This window comes from Microcaecilia unicolor, chromosome 11, assembly GCF_901765095.1.
Source record: "Microcaecilia unicolor chromosome 11, aMicUni1.1, whole genome shotgun sequence".
In the NCBI taxonomy this organism is placed as follows: domain Eukaryota; kingdom Metazoa; phylum Chordata; class Amphibia; order Gymnophiona; family Siphonopidae; genus Microcaecilia; species Microcaecilia unicolor.
This window is the reverse complement of record NC_044041.1, coordinates 162,633,248-162,661,189: the sequence shown is the minus strand read 5'-3', so window position 1 is coordinate 162,661,189 and position 27,942 is coordinate 162,633,248. Positions and strand designations below refer to the sequence as shown.

Genomic DNA, 27,942 nt, shown 5'->3' with positions numbered 1-27,942 from the left:
TATTTTGTTTGATTTCTATTGATAACCCTAAAAGGTTACAGAAATGGGAGGGTCATGGGCGAAACAGGGCTGTTCCTAGCATTTACATGCATTGTTACAGAATGCGGGGGATATGCGCCTTATTTTAGCATGTACATTTACATCATGTTTCAGTTGATGCAAATAGGATTCCTGGGTGTAAGTGCTATTCTATAAACCACACCTGCTCTTTTAGGCGCCATATATAGAATCTAGCCCAATAAGTACAGAATTCCCCTCAGCCTTTTAAACTTTAGATATATATTCCTTGAAAATTTGGTTGATATTTTTTTAATGATAGATTCTGTTTTAAAAAGTACGTTTCATTGGTATGCTGAGGTCATGAGTGGGACCACAAAGCAGACTGAGAAACTAGAGGTCTCAGGGTCACTGTTCCCTGAAAGTCTAACATCTAACTTCTGATTATACTACAGCAAGCTCCTGGCTTGAAGTACACACAGCAGTTAGAATGCAGGCAGTGGAGTCCTGCATAGCTTCCAGGCAACTTTTCTCAGGTTCATGTTGGCACAGCTGTTCCATCAGAGCAACAGTACAAAATATTTTATGTAATGGCATGCCTTCCTGGGAACATTGGTCTTCTTTCACATAATATTTAGTTGAGGCTAAGTTCTGCAGTTAAATTCTTTTTATCCATTTTGTATATTGTTAACTCTGCTTGTCTTAACACTATTTTTCACCCTGAAGAGTTAGTGAAAGAGTGAATTATATATTTGCAGTCAAATGGAATCATTTAATAAACTGCTAGTCGGGGTCCCTGAAAAAGTAATTCAACTATCTTATGGCCAGTGATGAATTTATGTGAAAACAGGTGCATATAATTATGGCACTGAAGGCAAAGATGCTGTAGTTGAAGGCCCTGGGCTCAGTCGGTAAGGTAGGCAAGCTGAAATGTATAAGTTGCCTTTCAGTATTTATTACAGGTAGGACTGGTCACCAACAGGATACAGGTGTTGTTGGTTAATGTTGAAATAAATGACACAATGAACAAACTCTTTAATTAATTTTTATCTGTTATTTTGTTTGTGGTGATAAAAACAGAAAAACATCCAGTAAAAAAGCACAGAAGCAAAGTGTTGACAGTTATAACGATGATTTTAACCTCTTTCTGTAGTAAAAAAAAAAAAAAATTGCTATGTTGTATGTATTCTGTACTGCATATGTCTGTGGCATTGAATTTTTTTAAATTATACTGTTAACGTAAGTAAACTGTAATAGTAATTGATATACAGTATAGCATTGTAGTTTTACAGTAAATCTTGACATGAGCAACTTTGATCAATAAAAACAAACAAAATGGCAAAAAAGACCTCATTAGACCCCAAAAAGAGGGGGAGAAGGAAGGAAAAACAAAAAGGAGCAAAATATGAAACAAAGGAAACATATTGATAAATTAAAGACAATTGCCAAACAACAGGATCAAATATATTTCATGTCCAGTTGCCTGCTGCTCTTCACTGTGTTGTTGGAAGCAAGGTCTCCCCAGTGACACCAGACTAACCCCTCCAGCTCCATTTGATAGATATACTATGCCATTTGGATCACCCTTAGCCAGATACTTAATATCTTCAAAAAAAGTCATAACAGATTTCTAAGGCAGAAAATAATCTATAGTTTATTTGCTGGTACAAAATTCACCTGCCCACCATAGCTGCATTTTGGCTTGTGCCTGCTTTATTCTGATTGCACTGCTAACAGCAACTAAGTATTGCTGCCTTGTTTAGAATGTACTGCCAATAGCAATCTAGATTTGTCTGCCTAGATTTGAATGCATTGCTCACTATGAACTAAATTTTGCTTGCTCTGCTCTGAGCACACTGTTTACAATGAATTAGATCTCACTATGCAGGCTTGCTAAATCCCCTAACATTCTAAACACACAAATTAACACACATACTAACACTGATATGAACCCCACTAAAATACTCCTAACCATTTACCATCTCACCCTACTCCAACACGCATTCACAACCTATGACACAAACAACACCACCCCCACAATTCACAAGCCACAAACTACTCAAGCACATAACATGTCTACCCAAAAAGACAAAGAAGACCACGAAAAACCTAATAACCACGGATACCATCAAAGGACAGGCAAAGAACGCACCAAACCTTCACATCAAGGAAACAGACAACTGATAAATATTACCACAATCCCGAATCCAAAACACCACCACCAACTAATACAAATAGGTTACACTAATGCCAGATCAGTAGCCAATAAGACCATATCATCAACTGACTGGATCACGGCAGATCATCTTGACTTCCTACTCATCAGTGAAACCTGGATCCATGACTCCAAAGATCCAATAATCTTAGAGTTATGCCCTCCAGGATACAAAATTACCCATTGGACAAGAGAAGGAAAAAGAGGAGGAGGCATAGCAATAATCTATAAATCCCAATTCACAGTCACAACAACAGCAGAAGCCATCCTCCTCCAACTTGAAATAGCCTCAGTTAGAATCAACCACCCCAACCTATGTGATCAATTAAACCTAATCATATTCTACAGACCCCCTGGCAAATGGCAAGACTCCCAAACTCTATGGATTTCATATCAAATACCTGCGTGCCCACCCAGAACCTTCTCATAGCAGGAGACATCAACCTCCACCTTGAAGACACTTAACATAAGCAACGTACACGAATGCAAAGAATTCCTACAACTATGGGAACTCCATTGGCCAAACATGCAACCCACCCACAAAAAAGGACATACATTGGACATTATAACTCACAAACTTGCATCAGAACATATCTTCACAATCACAGACACAAAATGGACAGCCACTCCATGGTCCGATCACTACAAAGCAAGCACTTCCCTTTCCTGGAAAAGGAAAGAACTACATCAAAAACAAGAAAAAAGTACCTATACTACAAGAGGCAAAATAGACCCACTAATATTTTGGCAACAATTTTACACCGATGAATGGACAACACCTACAGATTCACCCCAGTTTTTACAAGAATGGGACAACAGATGCAAAGTAATACTAGACAATATAGCACCGCTCCAAACTAGAACCCCAAATAGGAAAAACTCAACACCATGGTTTAACGAAGAATTGAAAGAACTAAAAACACAGGTCAGAAGACTAGAAAGAGCATGGAGCAAAAAAAAAAAGGATGAACACACTCTCAAAGAATGGAAACAGTTACACAGAAAATACAAATACAACATCAGACAAACTAAAAGAACGTATTACAAAACCATAACAGGACCAAACTACAAGGATACACACAAACTCTTCTCACTCGTTAAACTCCTAAACACTACACTGGTCACCTCTAATCACACAGACACCCCCATCTGCAACCAACCTAGCGAAATATTTCAACGAAAAAATTATAAAGCTCCAACGCATGATACCCACCAAAACCATTGAATACACAACCATCCTTGAATGCCTAGATCCAAAACCTGGGGAATACCCAGCAGATCGATCATGGACCAACTTCAACAAGATCTCAGCAGATGACCTCTCACAGTGGCTTAGAAAATACGCCAAGTCTCAATGCAAATTAGATATTTGCCCTACTAGCCTAATAAGAGCCGCCCCCAAACAATTCAAAATAGACCTCACGAACCAGGTAAACCACAGACTCCAAAATGGTATATTCCCCACGGTTAAAGGAAACATCCTACTCACTCTGCTGCCAAAAGATGCTAAGAAAAACACAATGGATCTAACTAATTATTGCATCCATTCCGCTCATAACCAAACTGATGGAGGGCATAGTGATGAAACAACTTAATGAATACCTAACTAAACACTCAATTCTACATGAGTCGCAATCAGGATTCTGATCAAATCATAGTACCGAAACTGTACTAGTGTCTGCAATGAACTCATTCAAAAAAACAATTGCAACCGGCAAGATACTCCTACTACAATTTGACATGTCTAGCGCCTTCGACATGGTTGATCATGAAATATTACTTCATCTACTAGAATATTTCGGAGTCGGAGGCCCAGTTCTCAAATGGTTCAAGGGATTCCTCACCACCAGATCTTACCAAGTAACAACGAACGCTGAAAGATCACCTCCATGGATACCGGAATGTGGAGTTCCTCAAGGATCCCCCCTCTCACCAACCCTTTTCAACCTGATGATGATACCACTAGCCAATCTCTTCGCTAACCAAAACTTTAACCCATACATATATGCAGACTATGTCACGATCTACATCCCGTTCAAACATGATCTAAGTGAAATCACCAACGAGATCAACCAAAGCCTCCGAATCATGCACTCCTGGGCAGATTCATTCCAGCTAAAACTCAATGCAGAAAAAACTCAATGCCTAGTACTCACTTCCCAATACAACACAAACAATTACTCCACCATAACCACACCATACTGCACTCTCCCCATTTCAGAAAATTTGAAGATTCTTGGAGTCACCATTGATCGAAACCTCACACTCGATACCCACGTGAAGAACACGACGAAAAAGATGTTCTGCTTGATGTGGAAACTCAAAAGAGTTTTAAACCTTTCTTCCCGAAAAACATTTTCCGTACCTTGGTACAGTCAATGGTAATAAGTCATCTGGACTAGTGTAACACTCTGTACACTGGCTGCAAAGAACAGACTATAAAAAAACTCCAGACAGCCCAGAATACCGCAGCCAGACTCATATTTGGAAAACCCAAATACGAATGTGCGAAACCCTTAAGAGAAAAACTTCACTGGCTCCCTCTCAAGGAACGTATTGAGTTTAAGATCTGCATGACCGTATACAAAATCATTCACGTGGATGCCCCACTCTACATGTTAAACCTAGTGGACCTACCGCCCAGAAACGCCAAAAGATCAGCCCGCAAATTCCTCAATTTGAACTTCCCCAGCTGTAAAGGACTCAAATATATGCAAGCACACGCCATTACCTTCTCACACAGAAGTACACAGCTATGGAACGCACTACCCACAGCCCTGAAAACCATAGACAATCTAACTAACTTTCGCAAATCCTTGAAGACACATCTCTTCAACAAAGCCTACAAAATGAACCCTTAACGACACAAATCACCACCCAACTCATTCAAGTATCAAAATGCAACACCTACACCACCCTATCTAACACCTACTTCTCTAGTTCCTCATATATCTTCTGCTTATACTAATTGTATACAAGATCCTGTCATGACTATGTCATAACTACACTCTGTAAGCCACACTGAGCCTGCAAATAGGTGGGATAATGTGGGGTACAAATGTAATAAATAATAATAATATGATATCTTTAATGGAGAATCTCAAATTTAATTGTTAAAACATTTCAAACATCCAACAATGATATCTAGTCAATTCCTTTCTGCAGTTCCAAAACTCTGTTTAGCAAATGGGCATTTTCACATGGCTCACAGCATTTATTTCAGTACCAAAGTCAGGCTCGGTGGTTTTGTAGTTTCCCAGATCATCCCTGAAACCCTTTTAAATTGGCATTCCATTGGCCATCCTTCAATCCTCAAGTACTACAGCAGATGTTAATGACAGATTACAGTAGCTAGTAATATGGCTCAATTTCATTTTTGAGATATTTTAGAATTCTGAGGTGTATTGCAGTGATTTGTTACTTTTTAATTTGACAGTTTGCTGTGTTAGATCTTTTTGAGGTTCACTGCAAGGTGCGTCAGTTTCTCTGAATCATCACTTTGAAAGACTGTTTCTGGCATGGGTATTAACCGTATCACCTTCCTTCCCTCTTTCCCAGTTCTAAAGTGTTTGTTATATGTTTGTATGAGCAGTATTCAGCAGACAGCAGTTTTAAAGCTACTGACCACTGCGGGTTGAATCTAACTTGAACACATTCAATCCTTGGGCCATGTGTAGGCACCAGCAATGAAAATCCAGGTCTGCTGCTGACCCAGAAGTTATGCGGGTGCTGGCAAGTGTTCAGTGCTAGCACCTCAATAGCTAAGGGGTTCTTTTACAAAGGGCAGTAGGGGTGGTGCCGGTTTGGCGCTCAGCAATTTGGCCCTACCATTCCTTCCTTAAAAGGAAAAAAGCCTCCTACCAGTGGCAGTAAAAGGGGGTCTCAGCGTGTGGCAAACCTGCACGCCAGCACCATTACAGGACCCCTTTTATCGCCATTTGGTAAAAGGGACCCTATGTGTGCAAAGATAAGGTACTACTACTACTATTAAACATTTCTATAGCGCTACTAGACTTACGCAGCGCTGTACAAATTAACATGAAAAGACAGTCCCTGCTCAACAGAGCTTACAATCTAAATTGGACAGACGAACAGACAGCTAGGGGTGGGGAAATTGCAGTGGTAGGGGTGATAAGTGAGGGTGTTGAGTAAGAGAGTCATGGTTAGGAGTCGAAAGCAGTAGCAAAGAGGTGGGCTTTAAGCCTAGACTTGAAGATAGCCAGAGACTGAGCCTGACGTACTGGCTCAGGGAGTCTATTCCAGGCATAGGGAGCAGCGAGATAGAAGGAATGGAGCCGGGAGTTAGCAGTGGGAGAGAAGGGGGACGACAGGAGACATTTACCCAGCGAATGGAGTTCACGGGGAGGAGTGTAGGGAGAGATGAGAGCGGAAAGGTACTGAGGAGCTGCGGAGTGGATGCACTTGTAGGTGAAAAGGAGAAGTTTGAACCGTATGCGGAAGCGGATAGGGAGCCAGTGAAGCGACTTGAGGAGAGAGCTAACGTGAGTATAGCGACTCTGGCTGAATATAAGACGCGCAGCAGAGTTTTGGACAGATTGAAGAGGAGATAGATGGCTGAGCGGGAGACCAGCGAGAAGCAAATTGCAGTAGTCTAGGCGAGAGGTGATAAAGGTGTGGGTAAGGGTTTTGGTAGCGTCCTCGGAGAGGAAAGGGCGAATTTTGTTAATATTAGAGAGAAAGAAACACCACAAAAAATGCAATCCTGTTTGTTTAGCAGTGTGGACACCAGCTTTGAATATGGCCAGAACTACCATCTTATCCCTGACTTCACCCACAGATTGCCCCAGTGCTGTGGCAGTCGGTGCATGCTTGTTGAATATCGACCTCCCCCTCCCACCCCCCCACACACATATTATATAAGAGTAAAGAAAAGGGAAGATAATGGCTTTTTTGAAATGGTATTTCAATTGTGTGTCTACATATTTATTAGGTGACTTTTGCTATTATTAGGATATTTTTTTCACTTTTGGTAGAGTTTAAAAAAAAATATATATATATATATATATATAAATTTTTTTTGTGGGTATCTCCCTGGCATCCTTTTCAGTAAAAACTGAAGCAAGAATTAATGAACTCAAGAAGGATAAGGGTAAATTGTCATGAAATACCTAGCCACCTGCCTAGGGCTACCCAGCGGCCACTTAGAGGATTTATCCCCAGCACAGCTCAGGTCCACCTGCACCTGTCTTTTGTGCTCTACACTAGCACCCTCCTCCCACTGACTGGGTCCTAACTGCCTTTGGGTGAGTCTCCCGCTCTCAAGGTGTTCCCCAGTGATTTCTAAGTTACTGGGGCCACACTCCCAGCAGTCCCACAGATCCTGGAAAGCACTCACAGACCCAACACAAAACCACCAGGATTCTTAGTTCATACAAGCAGAGACAATAAACTAAAAATGTTTATTGTCCTGAAAAAATTAGAACAGTGAACAGAAAAGGTGCAAACAATAACAGATAACTGAAATACGAATCAATTATGAAACTATGAACCACAACACAGATCAACTTCACTGAAAAACAACAGCAGATAATCATCAAAAACCCACATAGTGAAGAATGACTAGTCCAGGGGGAAAAAAGATCTCATACACCTGTGGTATTCAATGAGAATTTCTTGTGCACACAGTGCAAAAAGTAATCATAGATCAACCCCCCCAAACACATTTTTAAAGTGTTTTTTCTTTTATGCACTATGTGCACAAGAAATTCTTATTGATTGCCACAAGTGTATGAGGTTTTCAATTATAAAACTAAACATTTGTTTACTATTTAGTACCTAGAGAGATCAGGACTTATAGCTTCTCATGTTATCAAATATAACTCTTCACAGGGCCTCAGCAAAGAGATTCCTTCTCTCTTTTCTCCCTGGCTAAAACTGGAGCAAAAGCCAGTACATCCTAGATGAATTGAGCTCCTGGGCCAATCAGAGCCCAGAACAATAAGTTTTAAAAGTAGCTGGCCATATCACTGCAGGTTACCTCTTATCTGTGTTTAACTACAGAAGGAACAGTTAGTTCTCTGTAATAGCTTTAAACAAACATGCACCACCTGCTGGCCAAACTAGAGAAATACACTTCAAGAAATAATAGTTTTACAGGCTTAAAAACCTAGTGTTATTGATAACTGGGGAGTTATCAATTTAGGCTACTGTCATGACAGGTTATTTTACTGTTAACACCATTTACTAGTAACTAGGGAGTCCTTTTACTAAGCTGCAGTAAAATGTGGCCTTACAGCACCCTTGTACAGGGTTTTTCCCGCGCACTAAAGCCATTTTTAATGTAGCCAGAAAATGGCCAATTTTTCCTATTAATGGCCATGTGCTAATATTGTCAGTCGAGAGAGGGTAAGAAAGTACACCAAAAGGTCAATAAAAAAAAAAAAAAGACGCACACATCGACATCCAGAAACAGGACAAGAGTTCTTTATTAGAAAAACCCGACATGGGCTGTGTTTCAGTGACCAACCGCTTGCATCAGGAGTCACTAAAGTTACAGAACTCTTAAATAATAGTGATAAAAGAAGTCTTCTTTATATTCCACTGAATGACATACAGTAAACATAGTCCAGCTGCTAGTCAGGAAAATAAAGTCTACAGTGAACACTGTCCCACTTCCAATCATGAAGATAAAAAGTACGCAATGCCACTGACTCCACTGTCAGTTAAAAAAAAAAAACACGTCTACATGGTGGGGGACAGGGTGTTTTTTTAAAAATAATTTATTGCTAAGTTGGAGGGTAAATCTTGTTGCTTCACCTTGATAGCAGTAAAATGGCTTTTCCTTGAATAAGTCTGGGAAGGAGGAGCGGTACACAGGTAAGGGGAGGGGAGAAAATTGTTAAAACCTTGAGGATGGAATTTCTTACTCCTCTGTTTAATTCTATAGGTTGTTCAATTAAGTCAAATCATACAGAGCTTGTTGAATGTGTTTAACTTGCTGGATTCTCAATAAAAATTGTTGAAACATAAAAAAACCCACCACCTAAACTAACTTATTTTTCTGTAAGTTTCTAACACAAGTGGTCAAGTACCTGCTTTCAAAATACTCTGCTTAAAATCACAGGTCAGGAATTTTGGGATTCTTTTAGACTCATCACTTATTTTGGTTGTGCAGATTCAAACAACCTTTAAAAACTGTTTCTCTTACCTGCATCTATTATATGAAACTAGTAAAAAAAAGGCCCGTTTCTGGAAAGAATGAAACGGGCGCTAGCAAGGTTTTCCTGGGAGTGTGTATGTTTGAGAGAGAGAGCCAGAGTGAATGTGGGGGTGTGTGACAGAGTGAGACTGTCTGTGTGACAGTGTGTGTGTGAGAATGAGAGTGTGTGACAGGGCACCCTCCCCTGTTCCTAATGCCCCTCACCCCGTTCCCTCCCCTCCTTTTCCTCCTCCTTCCCACACTTTGGGTTCCTTAAGGCTTTCAAAAGTCTATGTACCCCCGTGGCCCTAAAGCCCAGTATCTGGATACCCCTCCGCTTTCCTCCTCACCCCTCCCCCAAGATGTAATACTTTCACGTCCTTCATTTAAAAAAAAAAAGTGTCCTATCTACCCTGTGTACAAATGCCCGGCATTCAGATTGTGTTCCTCTCGTAAATTTTCATTCCTTTCATTCATTCAGAACTTCCCCCCCACCCCTTGAACACTTTTGGTTCCTTCAGTCTTTTAAAACTGTCCTATGTACCCCCTGTGTGCTAATGGCCAGCATTCAGATTGTTTTCCTTTCCCAAATGTTCATGTCTTTCAGTCATTCAGAACTCCCCCCTCCCCCCATTTAACACTTTCAGTTCCTTCAGTCTTTTAAAACTCTCCTATCAACCCTGTGTCCTAATGGCCAGCACTCAGATTGTTTTGCTTTGCCAAATTGTCTGTCACTGAGGTCAGTGCGTGCCTGCCTAGCAGACCACTTCCGGCAGGCACGGTCCCAAGCACATCCTGTTGGAGGTGAGAATTATTATATAGGATCTCTCCATCTATCAAAGAGACAAATCTGATATTGGTCCATGCCATGATAACACCACAATTGGATTACTGTGAAAACCTGTACATTGGTCAAATCAAAAACGAATTTGCACCAGCTCTATCTAACTCAGAATGCTGCAGCATGACCAATAGATGCTGAAAGACAAAAAAGAAACCCACGGGAGCGGGAGACTGTGGTCCATATGTATAAAAGTCCACACAAAAGAGTAGTACGATCAGCGAGGCACTTCCAAAGACAACAGGACGGAGAGATGGAGAAAAAAAACTTTATTCTTATAAGGGCATTTCCCTCCGCATCTCTGTCCTCCTGTTGTCTTTGGAAGTGCCTCGCTGATCACACTACTCTTTTGTGTGGACAATAGATGCTGCAAGCAACGTAACCACTTTACACCCTTCATGAAAAACTGCTCTGGCTACCAGTACCTTACAGGGTCAAATTTAAAGTGCTTATCTTTAATTTTCAAGGTCTTCAGACAAAATGGGCCAGAATACCTAACGGATAAGTTCATCCTCCATACACGGTTGAGGCCTCTAAGGTTCTCTCAATGATCATTACTATCTGTACCCTCTTCAAAAGAAACTGCACAATGTAATACCCACCAGTGAGCCTTCTCAGTAACAGCCCCCACACTCGCTCCCAGAGGGTCTATGCCAAACTCAAGGTGACTACTACCTCGGGAAGCAGGTGAAAGTTTGGCTATTCTCCCAAGCCTTTTATGGACATGGCAACTTACTATCCACTCACTCTGCACTTGGACTAGCTTGCTGCACACACTTTAAACTTAGGCCAGTTTCTTATATCTTATTCAACATTACATGGGGAGGGGCATTTTCGATAAAATGTCTAAGTCTGATTTTGGATGTTTTGCTAGAAAGATCCAAAAATTGAGTGGTGATCATAGCCATTTTGGAATTTGAAAAACTATCTTTTCGGTTCAAAAATCGGCTTTTTTGTAGATGTTTTGTGCTCGGTGCGTTTTTCTTTTGGAAACATTTTAGAAAATAAAATGTCCAAGAGAAGAACACCCAGAACCAGCCATTGGGAGCCATCCTTCTTAGCAGACTGGCCACACAGACATCCTAGCAGAATGAGTCTAGGGGGCACTGCAGTGGAATTCACATAAAAGGTCCCAGGTACAAATTTCACCATAGCCCCTTTATACTGTATGGTGAGCCCTCCAGGAGCAGAAAAATATCTACTGTACACCGCTATAAGCTTGCAGGTGTCACCTATATGTGGGTACAGTAGGTATTTCGTGTATTTTGGAGGGCTCACACGTTCCACCACAAATGTACCAATTAGAGTGGGCTATGGGCCTGGGTCCCCTTCTCTACAATCCACTGCACTGACCACTAGGCTACTTATGGGACCTGCTCTAACAGGAATGGCCATCATAAGTGAAGTTGTCATAGAGCTTGGTATATACTGTCACATCTTAGGGGGTCAGTGACCACTGGGGAAGTAAGGGGGTTATACATTAAGTCCCTCCAGTGGTCATTTAAGGCATATTTTGATCACTAAGTTGTGATTGAAACAGGTTTAGTAAAAAATGTGTTAATTTTGGCACTAGACATTTTCATTTTGTTTATTGCAGAAACTCGCAAAGGAGGAAGTGACATGAGTATCACCTGATTTATAGTCAATACATTGCATATGTATGAGCTGCTAATGAATTATGCATTAACTGGCTTCCTGTAAGACCCGTGCTGCAGACGAGAAGTGCACATAGCATAGAATCTATTTCTTCTCAAAATAGAAGATTGTATAGTATGCAAAGATTTAAATAACATCAGAAAACAAACAAAAAAAGGGGTGTAATAAATAATGGCTATATAAATAACAATCCTTGAAAAAATGTATATGTATATAAAGTGTCCGAATTTACTTCGGTAAGCAAGTAGGTGAGAGGTAACCTAACGTGTAGACAGTGCCAAACCTTGCTCTTAGATATGGAACATCGATTGTGTGTGAAGTCTTCAATGTGCATCAGATCAATATCTAATGATACAAAAAAATATATACCACTAGTGCCAAAAATTTAACAGAAGAAAGGCAACCGTAGGATAAAATATGTGGGCAGATAAACCAAATATATAGAGAAATATGTCCCATATGATACTAGATTCATGTGTGAACGGTGTTTATCATCAAGAGAGTTTCATACAAATATAAATCATCAAAGATGAAACAGTTGTTATCAACCGGTATTTATTAATGCAAAATGTAAATGGCTCCATATAGAGATGTTCCTGTAGAACAATGATTATATAGAGAAAACTGCATTCATTGAGCATAGAAAATAAGCAAAAAAAAAAAAAAAAAAACAAATTAAAAAAATATATGCACTTATAAGGATTATATTGTTGACTTAATTTAGAAGGGTATTATTATAAAAACATAAATAAAAAAAGTGATGTTTTTATAAAAATATGAAATAAACAAAAAAATAAAATAAAATGGGATTAGACTGATTGACTGTATCCGCAATATATAAAACTTTATGGATGTGGACCCCATAAGTCTAGCTCTTAGAATTAATAGAAGATTAAAGGAAGCGTACCAATTCCAAGGCTGCATTTAATCCCTGTGGGCTCAATGAATTTAATTCGAAGATGACTCTCTGCTCCTCTCTAAGCAACTGGGTATCGAAATCACCACCTCTCCATGATCTTTTTAGGACTTTAAACACCAAGAATTTTAAATCAGCAATCACATGATTGTTGTCCTTCCAGTGCTGCACCAGAGGTGCACTCACAACTTGACAGCTGATGCAGCTTCTGTGTTCAATGATTCGTGTTTTGATCGCTCACTTAGTTTTCCCTACATATATCCTCGGGCAGGGACATAGAATGATGTAAATCACTCCACAGGTATTGCAGTCTGAGGAGTGGTTTAATCTGTACTCCTTCAAAGTTAGCGGGTGGTAAAATACCAAACTTGTCATTGCATGTGGGCAAACGCTACAGCGGCCAAACGGTTTATGGCCAGGTCTAAGTGCAGGAAATGCATAGATTGTGTTGTCAGGAAGTGTTAATGGAACCAGCCTCTATTTTAGGTCTTTATTCCTCGAATAAGCAACCACCAAATCCTTATTTTTAAAACACTCATGTCCTTCTAAAAGCCAGCTCTTTCTCCCTTCCTCCATATTAGCATATCATTTGCATATTATATATATATATATATATATATATATATATATATATATACATATATATATACATACATACTAATATGCCCCGCCCCATCCTTTGCCCCCCCCCCCCCCCAAATGAAACAGTCAAACTACGCCCATGTGCTTCAGTGAATGGACACAAAATTCTACATCTACACTGATGATGTGCAACTACTCATACCCACTGAACCAGATCTACCCACAGCTCTGAGTAAACTGAATGCCTGCCTAACTGCAACTCAGAAATGGGCAAACAACAACAAACTTTGCCTGAACCCAAATAAAACAGATTCTTTGGGTACCAAACACAAGTAGACAAATACCCAACTTCAAAATACCTTTTGGAAAGTATGTCCTCCCCCTAAAATCACGGATCAGGAATCTTGGGATACTGCTAGAATCATCACTCTGATCCCATAAATTCAAACAACCTTCAAAAATTGTCTCTATCACTTATAGCAGCTACAAAATCTCTCTCCATATATTGAAAAGATGAGTCTTACCACAGTGGTCCATGCCATGATAACATCAGCACTAGACTACTGTAATGCCCTGTGCACAGGCCAAACCAAAAAGAGTTTGAATCAGCTCCAACTAATTCAGAATGATGCAGCACAACTGACTACACTGGCTACCAGTACCTTACAGGGCTAAATTTAAAACTCTATGTTTGATTTTCAAGGTCCTCAGACAAAATGGGCCAGAGTACTTAAAGAATAAGTTAACCCTTTGCACACCTTTAAGACCTCTAAGGTCCTCTCAAGGAACATCACTATCTGTCCCCTTATCAAAAGAAATTGTGATATCCACCAGCGAGCCTTCTCAGGAGTAGCCCCTATGCTCTGGAATTTACTCCCTGAGGGGCAACATATAACTCGAGACCACCTCTACTTCAGGAAGCAGGTGAAAGCCTGGCTCGTCTCCCAAGCCTTTAATATATAGGGTGACTGACTATACACCCATTTTGCACCTGGACCATCTTGCTGCACATCCTGTAACTTAGATCAATTCCTTATCTTACTTTACTATACAAAAAACTTGCCTTGATTTAGGCTAACCATCAAATTAACCCAACTGACTCTACCATGCATCTTGTTCCCATCATATATCTGCTCTTGGTCCCTCGGCTATACGGTAAAAGCCATATTGTAGAAAATCTTTAGAATCATATCTATGTTAGTTGAATGTTCTAATGCATACTTATTAGGTGTATCATTAGAATTATGCTAACATTGTATTGTATCTCTGGTAAATTCCAGTGCTGTTAAATGTGATATTTTTGATACTGTTTCACAGTAGTTCTATTATTAGGTTTCAATTTACTGTTTTCAAGTTTACCTCATTTATTGTTATTTATGTTTATTCTTGGTTATTTTGCTATTGCTATGCTGTTAACAAATTTGTAAGTTTTATGTTAAAACTAGTAAAAAAAGGCCCGTTTCTGACAAATGAAACGGGCACTAGCAAGGTTTTCCTCGGAGTGTGTATGTTTGAGAGTGTGTGTGAGATTGACTGTGTGAGAGAGAGGGAATGAGAATCAGAGTGTGTGCCAGGGGCCCATCAGTCCCTCCTCCCTCCCAGTTCCAGGGTCAACCCCTCCCTCCCTCCCAGTTCCAGGGTCGTCCCCCCTCCCAGTGCCAGGGTGCGTCAGAGTTTGAGGGTCCCCCCCCCCCCACCCTTCGTCCCTCAGAGTTTCAAAGTCCCCACCCTCCCAGTTCCAGGGCCACCTTCCCTCCCAGTTGAAACAGCTGTAGACTTGTGTCTGATGGAGCAACAATTTAAAAAAGAGAATGTGGAGCAGCAGCTGCTAGGTTTGTTTGGTTTAGAGTGTATGGCAATGATGGCAGCCTGGGTGAGTAAAGGCAAGCTCCTAAGAGTCTTGGAGGAGTTAATTGTTTTAGTTGCAAGGAGCTGTGCACCTCAGCTGACCTTGTTAATCACACGGGGCAGAGTTAATTGGTTGACTTGTAAGGAGCTATGAACCCCAGCTGACCTTGTTAATCACCCAGGGCAAGCACTCTAGGTGCCTGAGAAAACAATTATGACCCTCAGCTTGATTTACTACTCTGTTTTCCTTTGTGTACTTGCTAAACTGGATATCTATGCCACCTCAAGTTTCCGACTGGAGGCTTCAATTAGAACGTTGGAGGTGCCTTTTATATATAGAGATGTACCTGCTGTACACTACCCTTGGGTGAATCTCTTTATAAAGGCTTTAATAAATCCCAATAAATAAACCAGCTAAATTTTGTGCAAGCAACAATTTTCCCAAATAAGATTTAGCCAGGGGGGGAAGGGCTGAGAAATTTCAGAGTTTAAGAGGCAGATGCACTAAAGCTTAATGAGCCTTTAATGACCCTCCAACGAGGAAATTTTGATCCGTTGCATGCATCAAAGGGCTTTTACCGAGGAAGCTAGCAGCTAACGAAAACGGAATGGAGATGAGCAATTAGTGTAAAAACCCCATTGAAACAAAATGCACTAACCTTTTCCGATTGCCTTTAAGCAGGAAAAAGGCAGGAAATCTAACGAGAGGTCTGTACCTCTCGTTAGGGCTGTCAGCTACAAGTTTAAAAGTGAAATGTATTTAAAAAAATAACTAGGGGGGGCGAAAACGCGCGTCAGGGGCGTCCTTTATTGACGCCCCAGGTCGCTGCTTCTCCCCTCTCCCTCAGCACCAAAAGAAAAAAAAAAAAAAATCGGGAGGGGGCAAAGGCGCTCGTGAGGAGCGTCCTGTATGGTCGTCCTTGCCCCCCCCGCCCGAGGTCGCCGTTTCCCACCCCCCCCCCGCACGAAAGTTTACCTTCGTCAGAGGAGGGCGGGTCCAGGAAGAAAGAAGGGACGTCTGAGGAGGCCTTCTGACTCACCGATCAGCTGTTCTTGCCCGTGCAGCAGAGGTGAGCTGCACGGGCCGGTAAGGCAAAGGGGGGGGGGGGGGTCGTTGGAGGGGGGGAGTGGCAGCCACGACCAAAGGGGGGGCGGCGGGGGTGGGGCACGGGTCCGGAGCATGGCGGGAGGCGGAGCTAGTGTGGGAGAAGACACAGGAAGGGAGGAGGGCCAGCCTGGGGCTGCTAAAATTTGAGTTTTTTCGTGCCGGGGGGGGGGGGGGGGGGGGAACGGCGACCTCGGGCGGGGGGCAAGGACGGCCATACAGGACGCTCCTCACGAGTGCCTTTGCCCCCCCCCACCCTTTTTTTTTATTTTTGTTTTGATTTGGGAGCCAAGTGCTTGTGTTTTGGCTGTTTGTGGCATGCACAGAGCAGCTAACATAACGATTGGCTGCTCTTCGCATGCTGTAGGGGCCGATTACCGATGTGTATTGTGATTCTTTGATACATTGTACTTTTCAATACTGAACCAAGCATGTGTGACTTGTTGTTTTGGTGCATTCTTCGTTTTTTTAAAATCGTTAGGGACTTTAACGATTTAGATTTTTTAACGTTTGCTTGATGCATCTGCCTCAAAGTTTTAATAGACAAAGTTTTGAACAAGGAGCTCAGTGCACAAAGCGCTTAAGCCCCATAATCATCTCTGACATTCAATGTTTGCAAAGTAGAATTTAAAAAGAAAAACTTTTCTTTTTTTTTATTTTGAGCAATCTATAAAAATATATATGAAAAAAGATACATAACACACTAACTGACATTTTTAATAAGTTCACAGAGCAGTATTTTCTTTTCTTGGAAAATCTACCATCACTAAATGCTATAGAAACAAAATAAAATATAATAAAATTCAACATTACAAACATTAAAAAAAAAACATTTACATTACCGGATAGACCAGAAGATCTGATTCGTACCATATTCTCCCTCCCAAGATGTTTTAAGACACAACTGTTAATGAGTAATATTCTGGGCTTCCTTAGTATGTTTCATATAACCTTGGTGGATGGGACTTGAAATGAGGGGTTTGCATTACAGACAAAATCCAGTTATATGAGAACTTATTACTAACCCAGATGTAAAACATTATAAAAATACCCCCTTAAGTTTTACATATGGAACCAAAATCTTCCACATTTCAGCAAAACATGAAGACTGTCAAGTTATGCTGTATGTTCCAGCTCAATTACCAGATGTAAAAACATTAACAGTGAAAATAGAATGTAAAACTTACTCGATTTATCCTGGAGATAAAACAAGCAAACCTTCAGCAGTCCTCCCCTACTGCCAAAACACCTTTAAAAAGTCCATCCTGTACTTTAGTGCATAGAACTCCTCATATGTTATTGTCTGACTGCTATTTTGCTTCTTAATCACTGCTGATGTGATAAAACATTTGGGCAGAATTTTGAGATCTGGTACTTCAGGGATGTTCCCATTTCGGTGGTTGTGTCAAATGTAAAATATACCAAATAAGGAAACTAAATTAAATTAATGTATCTGAATCCATGTCACTGGGTCACACAGAAGGTATTTATAAAAAGTCACTTTAGATGAATAGCAGATCAGCTAGTATGATAGTTCAAGTGCAAAGCCATCTCCCTTGGCCTCGATCACCATCAACAGTTACAATACTTGTGACTGCAGCTCTATTTTTTCCTGCAGCTTCTCAATTACTATCAATTTTCTTTTGCATCATTTTCAATAGGAGTTCAGAATAGTGCTCTAGCAAAGTGACTGTACAGTTCCCCTGGCATGGTGTTATCCGAGATGCCCTATACTTCACTCTGTCATCATCATTTGGGGCAGCATTGTTTCCTTGCTCCAGTACCACTGGATCCAGCTCTGTTCTCATGGAAAGGAATGCACTGCCAAGGATGGATTTCATCTGTAACTGTTCCACTGGTGAATTGCTGGAGCATGTAATCTGTGAATGAGAAACAGATGATATCAAAATGGCATTATTTTACATTTTGTTTTCAGAGACATTGATTTGTGAATAAGAATATTTTACCTCATTGTAAAGCTGTAGTGCCCGTTGAAGAACACCCTGAAGCTCATGGACAACCTGTTCACATTCTTCAATAGTGACTCCTCCATCTAAAAGAAGCAGCAAGCAGATTGATCTTGTAAACAAACATTTGGTAAGTTACCTAGGGCCATGTTTACTAAGCTGCGCTGTAGGAGCGCAAACGTTTTAGCACACCCTAACGATAGAGACACCCGTTATATTCCTAGGGGTGTCTCTATTGTTAGTGTACGCTAAAATGTTTGCATGCCCACAGCGCGGCTTAGTAAACAGTGCTCCTAGTTAATGCTAGGGGTATGTGCCCACAAATTTTCATTGTGTTTAATTTCCTCTCTCATTTATGGGATTTTTTGTTTAGTCATTTTTTTTTGTTTCAGGAGCAATAGAATTATTAATACAACAATGTGCACATGTGCAAGTATTATCAGGAAAGTGTGTGCATTATTTTTCCCAGTAGTCTGAACACTTCACAACGTAGTCTCTGCCAAAATTGTCTCAACATCTTCTTGTGTCATGTCCTCAAAGCCTTCTCCATGGATTTTTTGTGCAAATGTACCATGGTTTCCACATTTCTATTTCATGCTTTCTGCTACACCTTCAAAGCCCTCAAAGTTTGTTACGCAGTCTGGCCAAGTTTTTTTTCCAACAGTTGTTTATAGTAGCCTGTGTGTATTGTTGCTGTCTTCCAGTAATCAAGCATGGTAGTTTCCTTGTCAGCATCAGCTTTACAGCTGTTTATGTTTATTAAAAATTTTATATACCATTATGCTTTACCAGATCTAGGTGGTTAAATAAAATACATATATATCTATATCTATCTATATCTATAAACAAAAGAAAACACCACCATTTTAAAAACAGGAAAGACCTACATCATTCATTCAAAATAGATTTTTCATAAAAAATTACATTTCCTGTAATTGCAGCATCTTCAATAAATCCTCCTATCCCTCTCATCACATATTCCACTTGGCAAAACAAATAAGCAAGCTCTTACATTTTTTAAAAATTCATTTCAGTTCTCATATCTTTTGGTAAATCATTCCAAAGGTAAGAAGCCAAACAACAGAAAGTTCTCTCGTATTTTTCCCCACCTAACTATTTAAATATGGATCTACCACTTAATTATTCTATGATCAAAGGGCTGGATGATGGACATTGTGTTCAGGGAGCATGAAGAGAACTTCAACATTGGGGGGGTGTGCATTTTCGAGGTCCTCATGACAGTGTATTAGTGCATTATCCAAAATTAGCAGTACCTTAAAGGCAAATGTATTTACGGTGGAGACAGCAACCAATCCCAAAATATTTCAGATGTCATCCAAGCTAAAATGGACTGGCACACAGTTCAGGTTCTTTCCTTTAAGTGTGCAAGGATTTTGGGCTCTGTACCCCCATAAAAGACTTGCATTTGAAATCACTCTTGGCATTGGTGCATAATAATAGGGTGGTGTGATCTTTAAATGCCTTAAAGCCATCTTTTGGAATAGACTAGCAAGGGTTCCCTCTTCCCATATGTGTGACAATTGACTCAAGGTTTTTTTTTTAATGACTTAATTTTAAGAGGTTTTTTTCCCATTTAGTTCTGTACTAAGGTGTTGCACACTGCTTAGATAGGTGTCTTTTTTTTTTTTTTTTTTTTTTTTACAATTTTTGGATTTCATCATTTTATACATGTCCTTATTTATTCATCTATTTATTTATGGTATATTGGTTCACTATACATATTGTGGTGCTTTACTATTATCATTTTCTACTAATGAGTCTTTTAGTTATTTATTCATTTTTTTTAACATGTACTTTGTTTTATTTGCTGTTAGTTACTTTTAGCCCCTGATTCAGCCCTTGCATGGGTGTCATGCTTCTTTGATTTTATTTCTAGACCTCACAAAAACCAAGTGCTTTAAAAGAATTTCTTCAATTGTGATCTGCTCTTTTACACCACCCTTTTGGATTTTGTGGATTGCTTGCCCTGTTGTTTCCATGGACTTCGTACAAGGGTCAAAAACTATAGTGTCTTCCTGATGTGGGTAGGGAGACTAAGTTGTAAAGCTTTTCTGGCTTTCCGCTCCCGTGTTCAACAAAATGATAAAGAATTTTTTTGTGCATTTTCCAGTTAAATGTTTGGTAAAATTTCAGAATGTGAGAGATAGGTTTTATGACCCAATGCAGTTTAAACATTTTTGATAGTTTCCTGTACAGATGGCTATTGATGCTCCTGTTCAGAGGTAAATAATTTGGGCAAAGGTACGGCAGCATGTTTTGTTTTTGATAAAATATGGGTTTTTTTTGTTACATTTGTACCCCGCGCTTTCCCACTCATGGCAGGCTCAATGGATCAAACTTGCTTTCCTTGTGCCATCACCATAGAATTCAGTTATATCACGGAAGCAAGTACATAGACATGTTTGAACCATGTGACAAAGTTGAGATTAGCGTATATATACTAACTGGGATTTAAAACTTTAGTGATGCTGCTTGTCCTGAAATCATAGCCATAAGTATAGACAGTTATTCAAATATGATCACATGTACACACCAGAACAGGCATCTATACACACATTGCAAAACAACAACTTCACTAGAACAGAACAACACTAAAAAATCCACAGCATGAAAATGTTACTAATATCTAGATATTTATAAAAGGAAGGAAAACGCCTCAAGGAGCTCAAAATCTTACAGATTTAAAGAGCTAACTTGATCAAACGATCTTCTCCATCATTGGCAAAAAACCTTCCCAATATTTATATCTTTTAATAGATCTCTTTTTGTCACTTTTTTTTAAATTTTTATTCTTTAATCAAATCTCTTATGTACTGTGCAACTTCTACAGAGTACATCCAAAACTTTTTATTTTCTCATTTCCATCTTCTAAAATTCTAGACAGCAGATGTACAGATCAGCAGGACCCAAAGCAGTCCAAAACAAGTCAAGTCAGAAAGAACAGTTTATACCTAATTGTTCAACCGCCCTTAGGATTCATTCATCTTTGCATGCAAGGACTAAATAAACAAATTAAAACAAAGCTTAAAGCAAATGCCCTTAATATGTAATACTTAGTAGCAATACTGAAACAATGATGGAATATTCAGTAGTAAGCAGCCTGAGCCAACAGATTTATTTTCCACTGATTATAATTAACTTTATATTAACTTGGCGGCTAATAGTGTGCTTAACAGGACAATGTTAGCACATTTAGACTGGACAGAACTTCTGCATGAAGGACACCCTCCCCTCATTATTTAATACTTCTCAGTGAAATAGTAATAAAAAAGGCAAGTGCATTTTTATAATATATCACTGCATAGGCTGCAGAGAATACCTTCTCCTGCTTTAGACTTAGCCTGGCCTCAGAATGACATCCTATAGTATATCTCCTATCAAACTGAGCTCTCTTTTTCATCAAGCACTGCCATTTCCTCCCCTCCCCCTCCCCACAGACAGTTTGAACTTTGTGGGTGTGGCTTGGATCTCTTTCAGGGAGAGAAAACTAACAACTTATAGCAGCAGCTTCAGAGAGCATTTTCCATCTCACAGATAGGCTGCAGAGAATACCTTCTCCTGCTTTTGACTTAGTCCCGCCCACCCTACCCCTCTACCCACCCACCCCTAGAGTGACATATCTTATATAACCTCCCTATCAACCCACTCATTACTTTTACCTCACCCATTTCTATTCTTCTATCACCTTCTCCCACTACTCCAACCAGAGTTACACCTAATCACACTGACCACCCTTCAACATCTTCAGTCCTTCTGTGACTGTTCTCTTATGCTGGACTGCTTAAATATTTTAAATTTAAATGCTTTACTTTTTGTCTATTAGATTGTAAGCTCTTTGAGCAGGGACTGTCTTTCTTCTGTGTTTGTACAGCGCTGCGTACACTTTGTAGCGCTCTAGAAATGTTAAATAGTAGTAGTAGTAGTAATCCACAAACAAAAGGAGCAAGTTCCCATATGCCATATTCTTTTGATGTAGGCACAGGAAAAAAAAAAAAAAAGATATTAAATGTTCCCAGGTTTCAACCTAATTAATGTTTGTTTTTTTTTTTAATTATACTAAATAGTAAGTCTGATTGTTAAGCACCTGAAAACATCTCTACAAGAATACAGGGAGTCCCTATAGCCAGCCCCTTCAAATGACACGATTTAGAAGAAAGCAGTACTCTAACCCATAAAACCAAAACTTCCTCTCTATACACATCCCTATGCTGCACAAGCCGGCATGCTTAAAAATATAAGATAAGAAGATCAAATAAAAATGCTGCCAACAATTAAAATCAACAACGTTGATATAGCAGCTCCTCCTAGATTTTCTTGCTTTAACAGCTGCACGGAGCGGAGCAAAGGGAGAGAGAGAGCACTGGCAAAAGGTAAAAGAGTAAAAAAGACGGCTATAGCGGTGGTTTGCCTTTCAATGTTTTGAGTTCAACGATCGACCTCCTTGTTCGCGTCGTTGCCTCCCCAACTTGGCTGCAACAAAAATGAAGCCGCGTGCGGGGCCATAGCCCTATGTGCACTACTGGTGCATCTGCCGGTTTCCTTCCTCCGCTTGATTCCTCCCAGACAGGAAGTTACATCTTTGGTGGGGGTGGGGGAGGCAATGAGGGAAATTTAAGCTTCTACCTGAGAGAATGGAGGGTTAAGTGACTTGCCCAAGGTCATAAGAAGCCACATTGGAATTTGAACCAGGCTTCCCTGGTTCTCAGCCCTCTAGCGTACCGAAGGCGGGGCAGTGGTCCACCCCATGTGCACGCCACTGGAGTGGTGCAGAAAGTAGCCGCGCGGCTGTCAGCTCTGCTGATTCCCTGCTCCTTCTGCCCTGGAACAGGTTGCTTCCTGTTCCAGGGCAGAGGGAGCAGGGAACCAGCAGAACCGACAGCTGCGCGGCTGCTCCCAGCAGGTAAGAATGCACCAGGAGGAGGGGGGGGGGGGGGGGTCGTGCTGCACCCGGTTTTGGGGGTGTGTGTGCGCAGCGGCGATCTGCCCCGGGTGGCAGCCAATCAAGGATCACCACTGTGGTTCTGCATTGCTTATTAGTCCAAAAGCACATTCAAAGATTACCAAGAGATTCCTTTTAGAACAGAAATACTCCCTTTAGAATATATAGATATAATGCTACCGAAGCAGTGGCAAGAAAGGGGAAAGCTGCTTATGAACAGAGCATTAACTGGTGAATACAATATGAGATTGTTTACTAAAGGAAAACATGACATTACAGAAACATGAAAATTGTATTTAAAAAAGAAAAACAGCAATGAAATATGGCTCCCTTTCTGGGAGACACTTGCAAGATGCTAAGATGACTGTGCATGCAAATGATTTTGCATTAAGCTTAACAGGTGAAATAATTAAAGTGCATTCTTGGCTCCCATTTCTCTATAGTAAAGCTATTGCTATTTTGTAATCTGATGGAATACAAATTAAAGTTTAAAATAAAAACAAATTGTAATACTCACTGATTTCTCTCTTGAAGATTCTGTTATTGGGAAAATCAAGAACAGTCTGAGAAAGGTCACTACGTGTCCAGTCACCACTGGCTTGGTCGTCTCCAGATGAATTGTTTGGTAGAATGTCTTTGACCAATGCTGGAAGCAATCCAATTTGATTTGAATCCAAAGCTCCTGTTAAAATTTGGGTGGAGACCTGGCTGGTGACTGTCACTTCTTCACAACCAACATTTCTTGCTTTCAAACAGCATGGAGATTTTTTCCCCTTCTCATTATCCAGTAGCCCCGTTGAACCGTTGTCTTCATCCCTACCCAAGGATTTCATTTCTGTGGGAGTAACTGCTGAAACATACAACTTGGGAGTCTGGTTCATCTGCTTTTCTTTTTGTTTGTTAAGAGCAACACTAATGCCAGAAGTGAGGGGTGGGGGCATTAACAGTTGATCAGAGAATGCAGAAGGAACATTTAGCATTAGCTTTGCTCGTGCCTCATGGTTTCCACTGGGGGATGCTGTGTGTTCTGGCTGCTTCAGACAAAGGTTTTTCGTGCAGTCTGTGTTCAATGTGTTAGGAGACTTCTGGCCAAGAGAAGGTAGGTCTATGTTGGACATGGGCCTGGTCAAGTCTGAGAGCTTGACTGCTTCAGAAGAACTGGCATTGATGTTCTCCCCCATTGAAATGCTACGAGACATTTTAGCTTTTGAGCTTGCAGTCGCACTCATGTAGGACTTGTTTACTTGGCTTGCTGCCAGGTCTTTGAATATGCCAGGATGCTGATGGGATGATTGCCTGATTTTCTTATTCTCATGCATGTTCAGTAAAAGCGATGGGGACTTAGATGTTGTAGATGATCCAGGTGTTTCTCTTACTGAGTCAGAAGACATAATGCAATTACATCTCTTAAGTCAATAAACATACTAATCTGTACATGGAGATGAAAGTTATATTCTCCATTAGGTTACTCCAGCCAGCTATAAAGTACACAGTCTTTTTGCCTGTGTTTTAAGACAGTAGTTTTGTAACAATCAAATATGCACATAAGTGATACCAATTTTCAGGGGGAAAGTAGGTGAATACTTTCCTTCGGAAATTTACCCCACAAAACTACAAAACGTTCTTGAAAATTTACATATACGTTTGAAAATCCAAAGTATGCTGCTAAGTATAAATGCTGCCTCTGTGTACATCTTTAAATGGCTACAACTCTAGAAATATTTGGCTATGGCACAGATCCACCTGAAACTATGAGAAGATGCAGAACAAATGCTGAACTATAACATTTGTTTATATTACATAAATGTCTCTGTGGGTTACTTTATATTAGGAAAAACAAACTTCGGACTACACATGATGAATATAAAGACTATCTGAAAACAAAAACCTTTGGGCACCATTCATTGTAACACATTGTTGGCAAAGTGCAGACTTGAGCCCTCTTAGGGATGCTCTTATTTCTATTTCTACTGGAAAATAAAAGCTGTCTTTTCTTTTTTCTCATACAGTACCCATATATGGGTGATCTAAAGTGGTTTAGTTGACCATCTTTATTCATTTTTCTGCAAAGTTGACTGTCAAACTCACTTCATATCTCTTACCTGAATTGCTACATCCATTGGAATTTCTCTTCTTCTCAGTCATGTCTAAAGTCTTCAAAGGGAGGGAAAAGGAAAAGTGAAGTTATTTACAACAGTTTATATTAGTCTTCCCATAATCAAGCCACTTTTCCCAGTAGAACTTGATCCCTTAAATAACACCCACAGAACCAGTAAGTTCCCCACTGATAGGAGGCCAATATCTTGACTATAGATAGCTTCACTGTATCAGCACTGTCCTGAAGCAGAGGTAGAGGGGGGGGGGGGGGGGGAGCAGGACAGAGTTGCTAAGTTCCCCAGTTCCAGACTGGAGAATTTTTGACCAGTCCTGGGTTTGAACTTGCATCCCAAAGCAGTGTGGGATTTATAGTGCCTAATCCTGTCCACTGAAATCAGTGCTGCAGGTCCCATAATACACTAGGATGGGTGGTCAGAAACTCGGAACTGTCTCAAAATCTCCACCTTGGAACTGAATAACTTGGCATCTCTGGAGCAGAATAACCCAGGTCCTGCATATTTTTTCTGGATAGCTGGTAGGGAAGGGATGATTATAGTGAGGACTGCTTGCCATGCTCCCCACAATTAATAAAGAAGGCTAAAACAGAATATGAAGAGAAACTTGCCGCAAAGGCTGAAACTCACAGTAACAACTTTTCCAGGTACATCAGAAGCAGAAAGTCTGCGAGGGAATCCGTGGGACCGTTAGATCACGAAGGAGCAAAAGGGGCACTCAGGGGCGATAAGGCCATAGTGGAGAGACTGAATGAATTCTTTGCGTCGGTCTTTATGGAAGAAGATATAAGATTTTCCTGTACGGAAGATGTTTTCAAGGGTGATGACACGGAGGAACTGAAAGAAATCTCTCTGAACCTGTAAGATGCACTAAGCCAAATCGACAAATTAAAGAGTAGTAAATCACCTGGACTGGATGGCATACATCCAAGGGTACTCAAAGAACTGAAAGCATGAAATTGCCGTTCTGCTGTTAGTAATATGTACCCTGTCTTTAAAATTGTTCGTAATACCTGAAGATTGAAGGGTGGCCAACGTAACGCTGATTTTTAAAAAGGGTTCCAGGGGTGATTTGGGAAATTACAGATCAGTAAGCCTGACGTCAGCTCTGATAAAAATAGCGAAAACTACTCTAAAGAATAAAATTACAGAACACAGACAACATGGTTTAATGGGACAGAGTTAGCATGGATTCAGCTTTTAAGGATCACCATCATTCATGCACTTTTTTGATTTTTGCTTTTTAATGATTATGCACAGTTTCATTCGCCATTCTTACATTCCCTCCGCCCATTTTAGTCTCGTTCATATACATGAGGATTCTTACATATTCATTAAATGGGTATTTAAATATCCGACGTTTTTGACGTCCTTCCTTTCTCACAAGCAGTATTTTCCTGTCGGTATGCTGTTGGTTTTGTCTTTATTGGTAAGCACCGTTCACTCTATCAGCTCTGATTGTATTTTTAGATCCACGCTATGATTAAGGTTATATGATACCCTGACTGTCTCCCTTTGAGGTGGATCATGTTGCTTTTAATTGAAAGTGTTCCTCTTTAAAGGCTTGGCTTCGCTATTTTTGGTCACTTGGCTCTTCATCACTCCTTTCTTCAGTATACACTACTTAAGGTTTTTACAAGTCCTTCACTTAGTTTTTTACAAATCCTTCGTTAATTTGCTTGTTTTAAGCTCCGCTCATAGGAGCCGACTTTGTGGCTGCTGTGGGTGCTTGAGCACCCCCAATATTGAGAAAATTCCTTGTACGTGTCCAGAAAGGGGTTATTTCCATTGGGCTTAGCACCCCCAATCATTTTGAAAAGTTGGCTCCTATGGCTCCGCTGGATTGTGGTTTGCATATTTTGTATATCGGGCCTAACATATCATTGTTCCAGTGAGCTGTCTTTAGCTGTTCACAAAGGTTCAGTATTTTCAGTGTGGTTTAAAACTTAAAAAAAAAAATCTTAAAAATTTAACTAGACATGCTTTTCATGGTCTTCATACATATACAATATATATTTTAGTTTATCGATACGTAGTTGTACATGAGTACTGTGCTCTGAGGATTTCTGGCCTTTATTCATTTCGCTAAAATGCAGCTTGAGTCCTACCACGATATAAACACTATTTACTTCTTGGAAGCAGCTGTTCCACACTGGTTATATTGAAGAGTATGATACGGATGCATTTCACAGCATGTTATTTAGTCTGATAAATGAATTTAAAAAAACTAATGTGCAATGTGTTATTATTTCTTATGCCCCGCCCCCTAAGCCACTCTTTTAGTGGATTTAGTTCTTTCTTCCACTGGATCCATGTTGTTTAATTTTAAGACATCACTATGTCCTTAGTTGGTTTTAATGCGATTTTCTAAATATTAGCTTGCATGTGATGTATATGCACTGCTTCTCTTAAAACATACATTATTGTCTCAACTATTTATAGGCATTGTTAGGAATACTTAAGTGGTTCTCTGCATTTGCCCTATCTTTCATCCCTTTAAAGGCATATACATTAATTGATATTTTATGTTTTGATCAATGTTTGTACCATAACTGTTCCTTTCATCTTTTAGAACTAGTACGTGG

General features: G+C 40.1%; 1 protein-coding gene across 2 annotated transcripts in view; it reads right to left on the bottom strand.

Annotated features, from left to right (window-relative positions):
* Positions 1-16,924: 16,924 nt before the first annotated feature.
* Positions 16,925-27,942, bottom strand: part of LOC115480055 (WD repeat-containing protein 62-like) — a 250,748-nt gene continuing 239,730 nt past the window's right edge. Inside the window, exons 28-31 of one of the 2 annotated variants that reach the window (XM_030218472.1) lie at positions 25,349-25,400; positions 23,764-24,621; positions 18,287-18,372; positions 16,925-18,199 (exon numbers count right to left, since the gene is read on the bottom strand). In XM_030218472.1, the coding sequence (XP_030074332.1) occupies positions 17,942-18,199; positions 18,287-18,372; positions 23,764-24,621; positions 25,349-25,400 (1,254 nt within the window). In that variant the 3' untranslated portion in view covers positions 16,925-17,941. Of the gene's footprint in view, positions 18,200-18,286; positions 18,399-23,763; positions 24,622-25,348; positions 25,401-27,942 lie in introns of those variants that run through there. The other variant, XM_030218473.1, reaches the window with a different exon arrangement.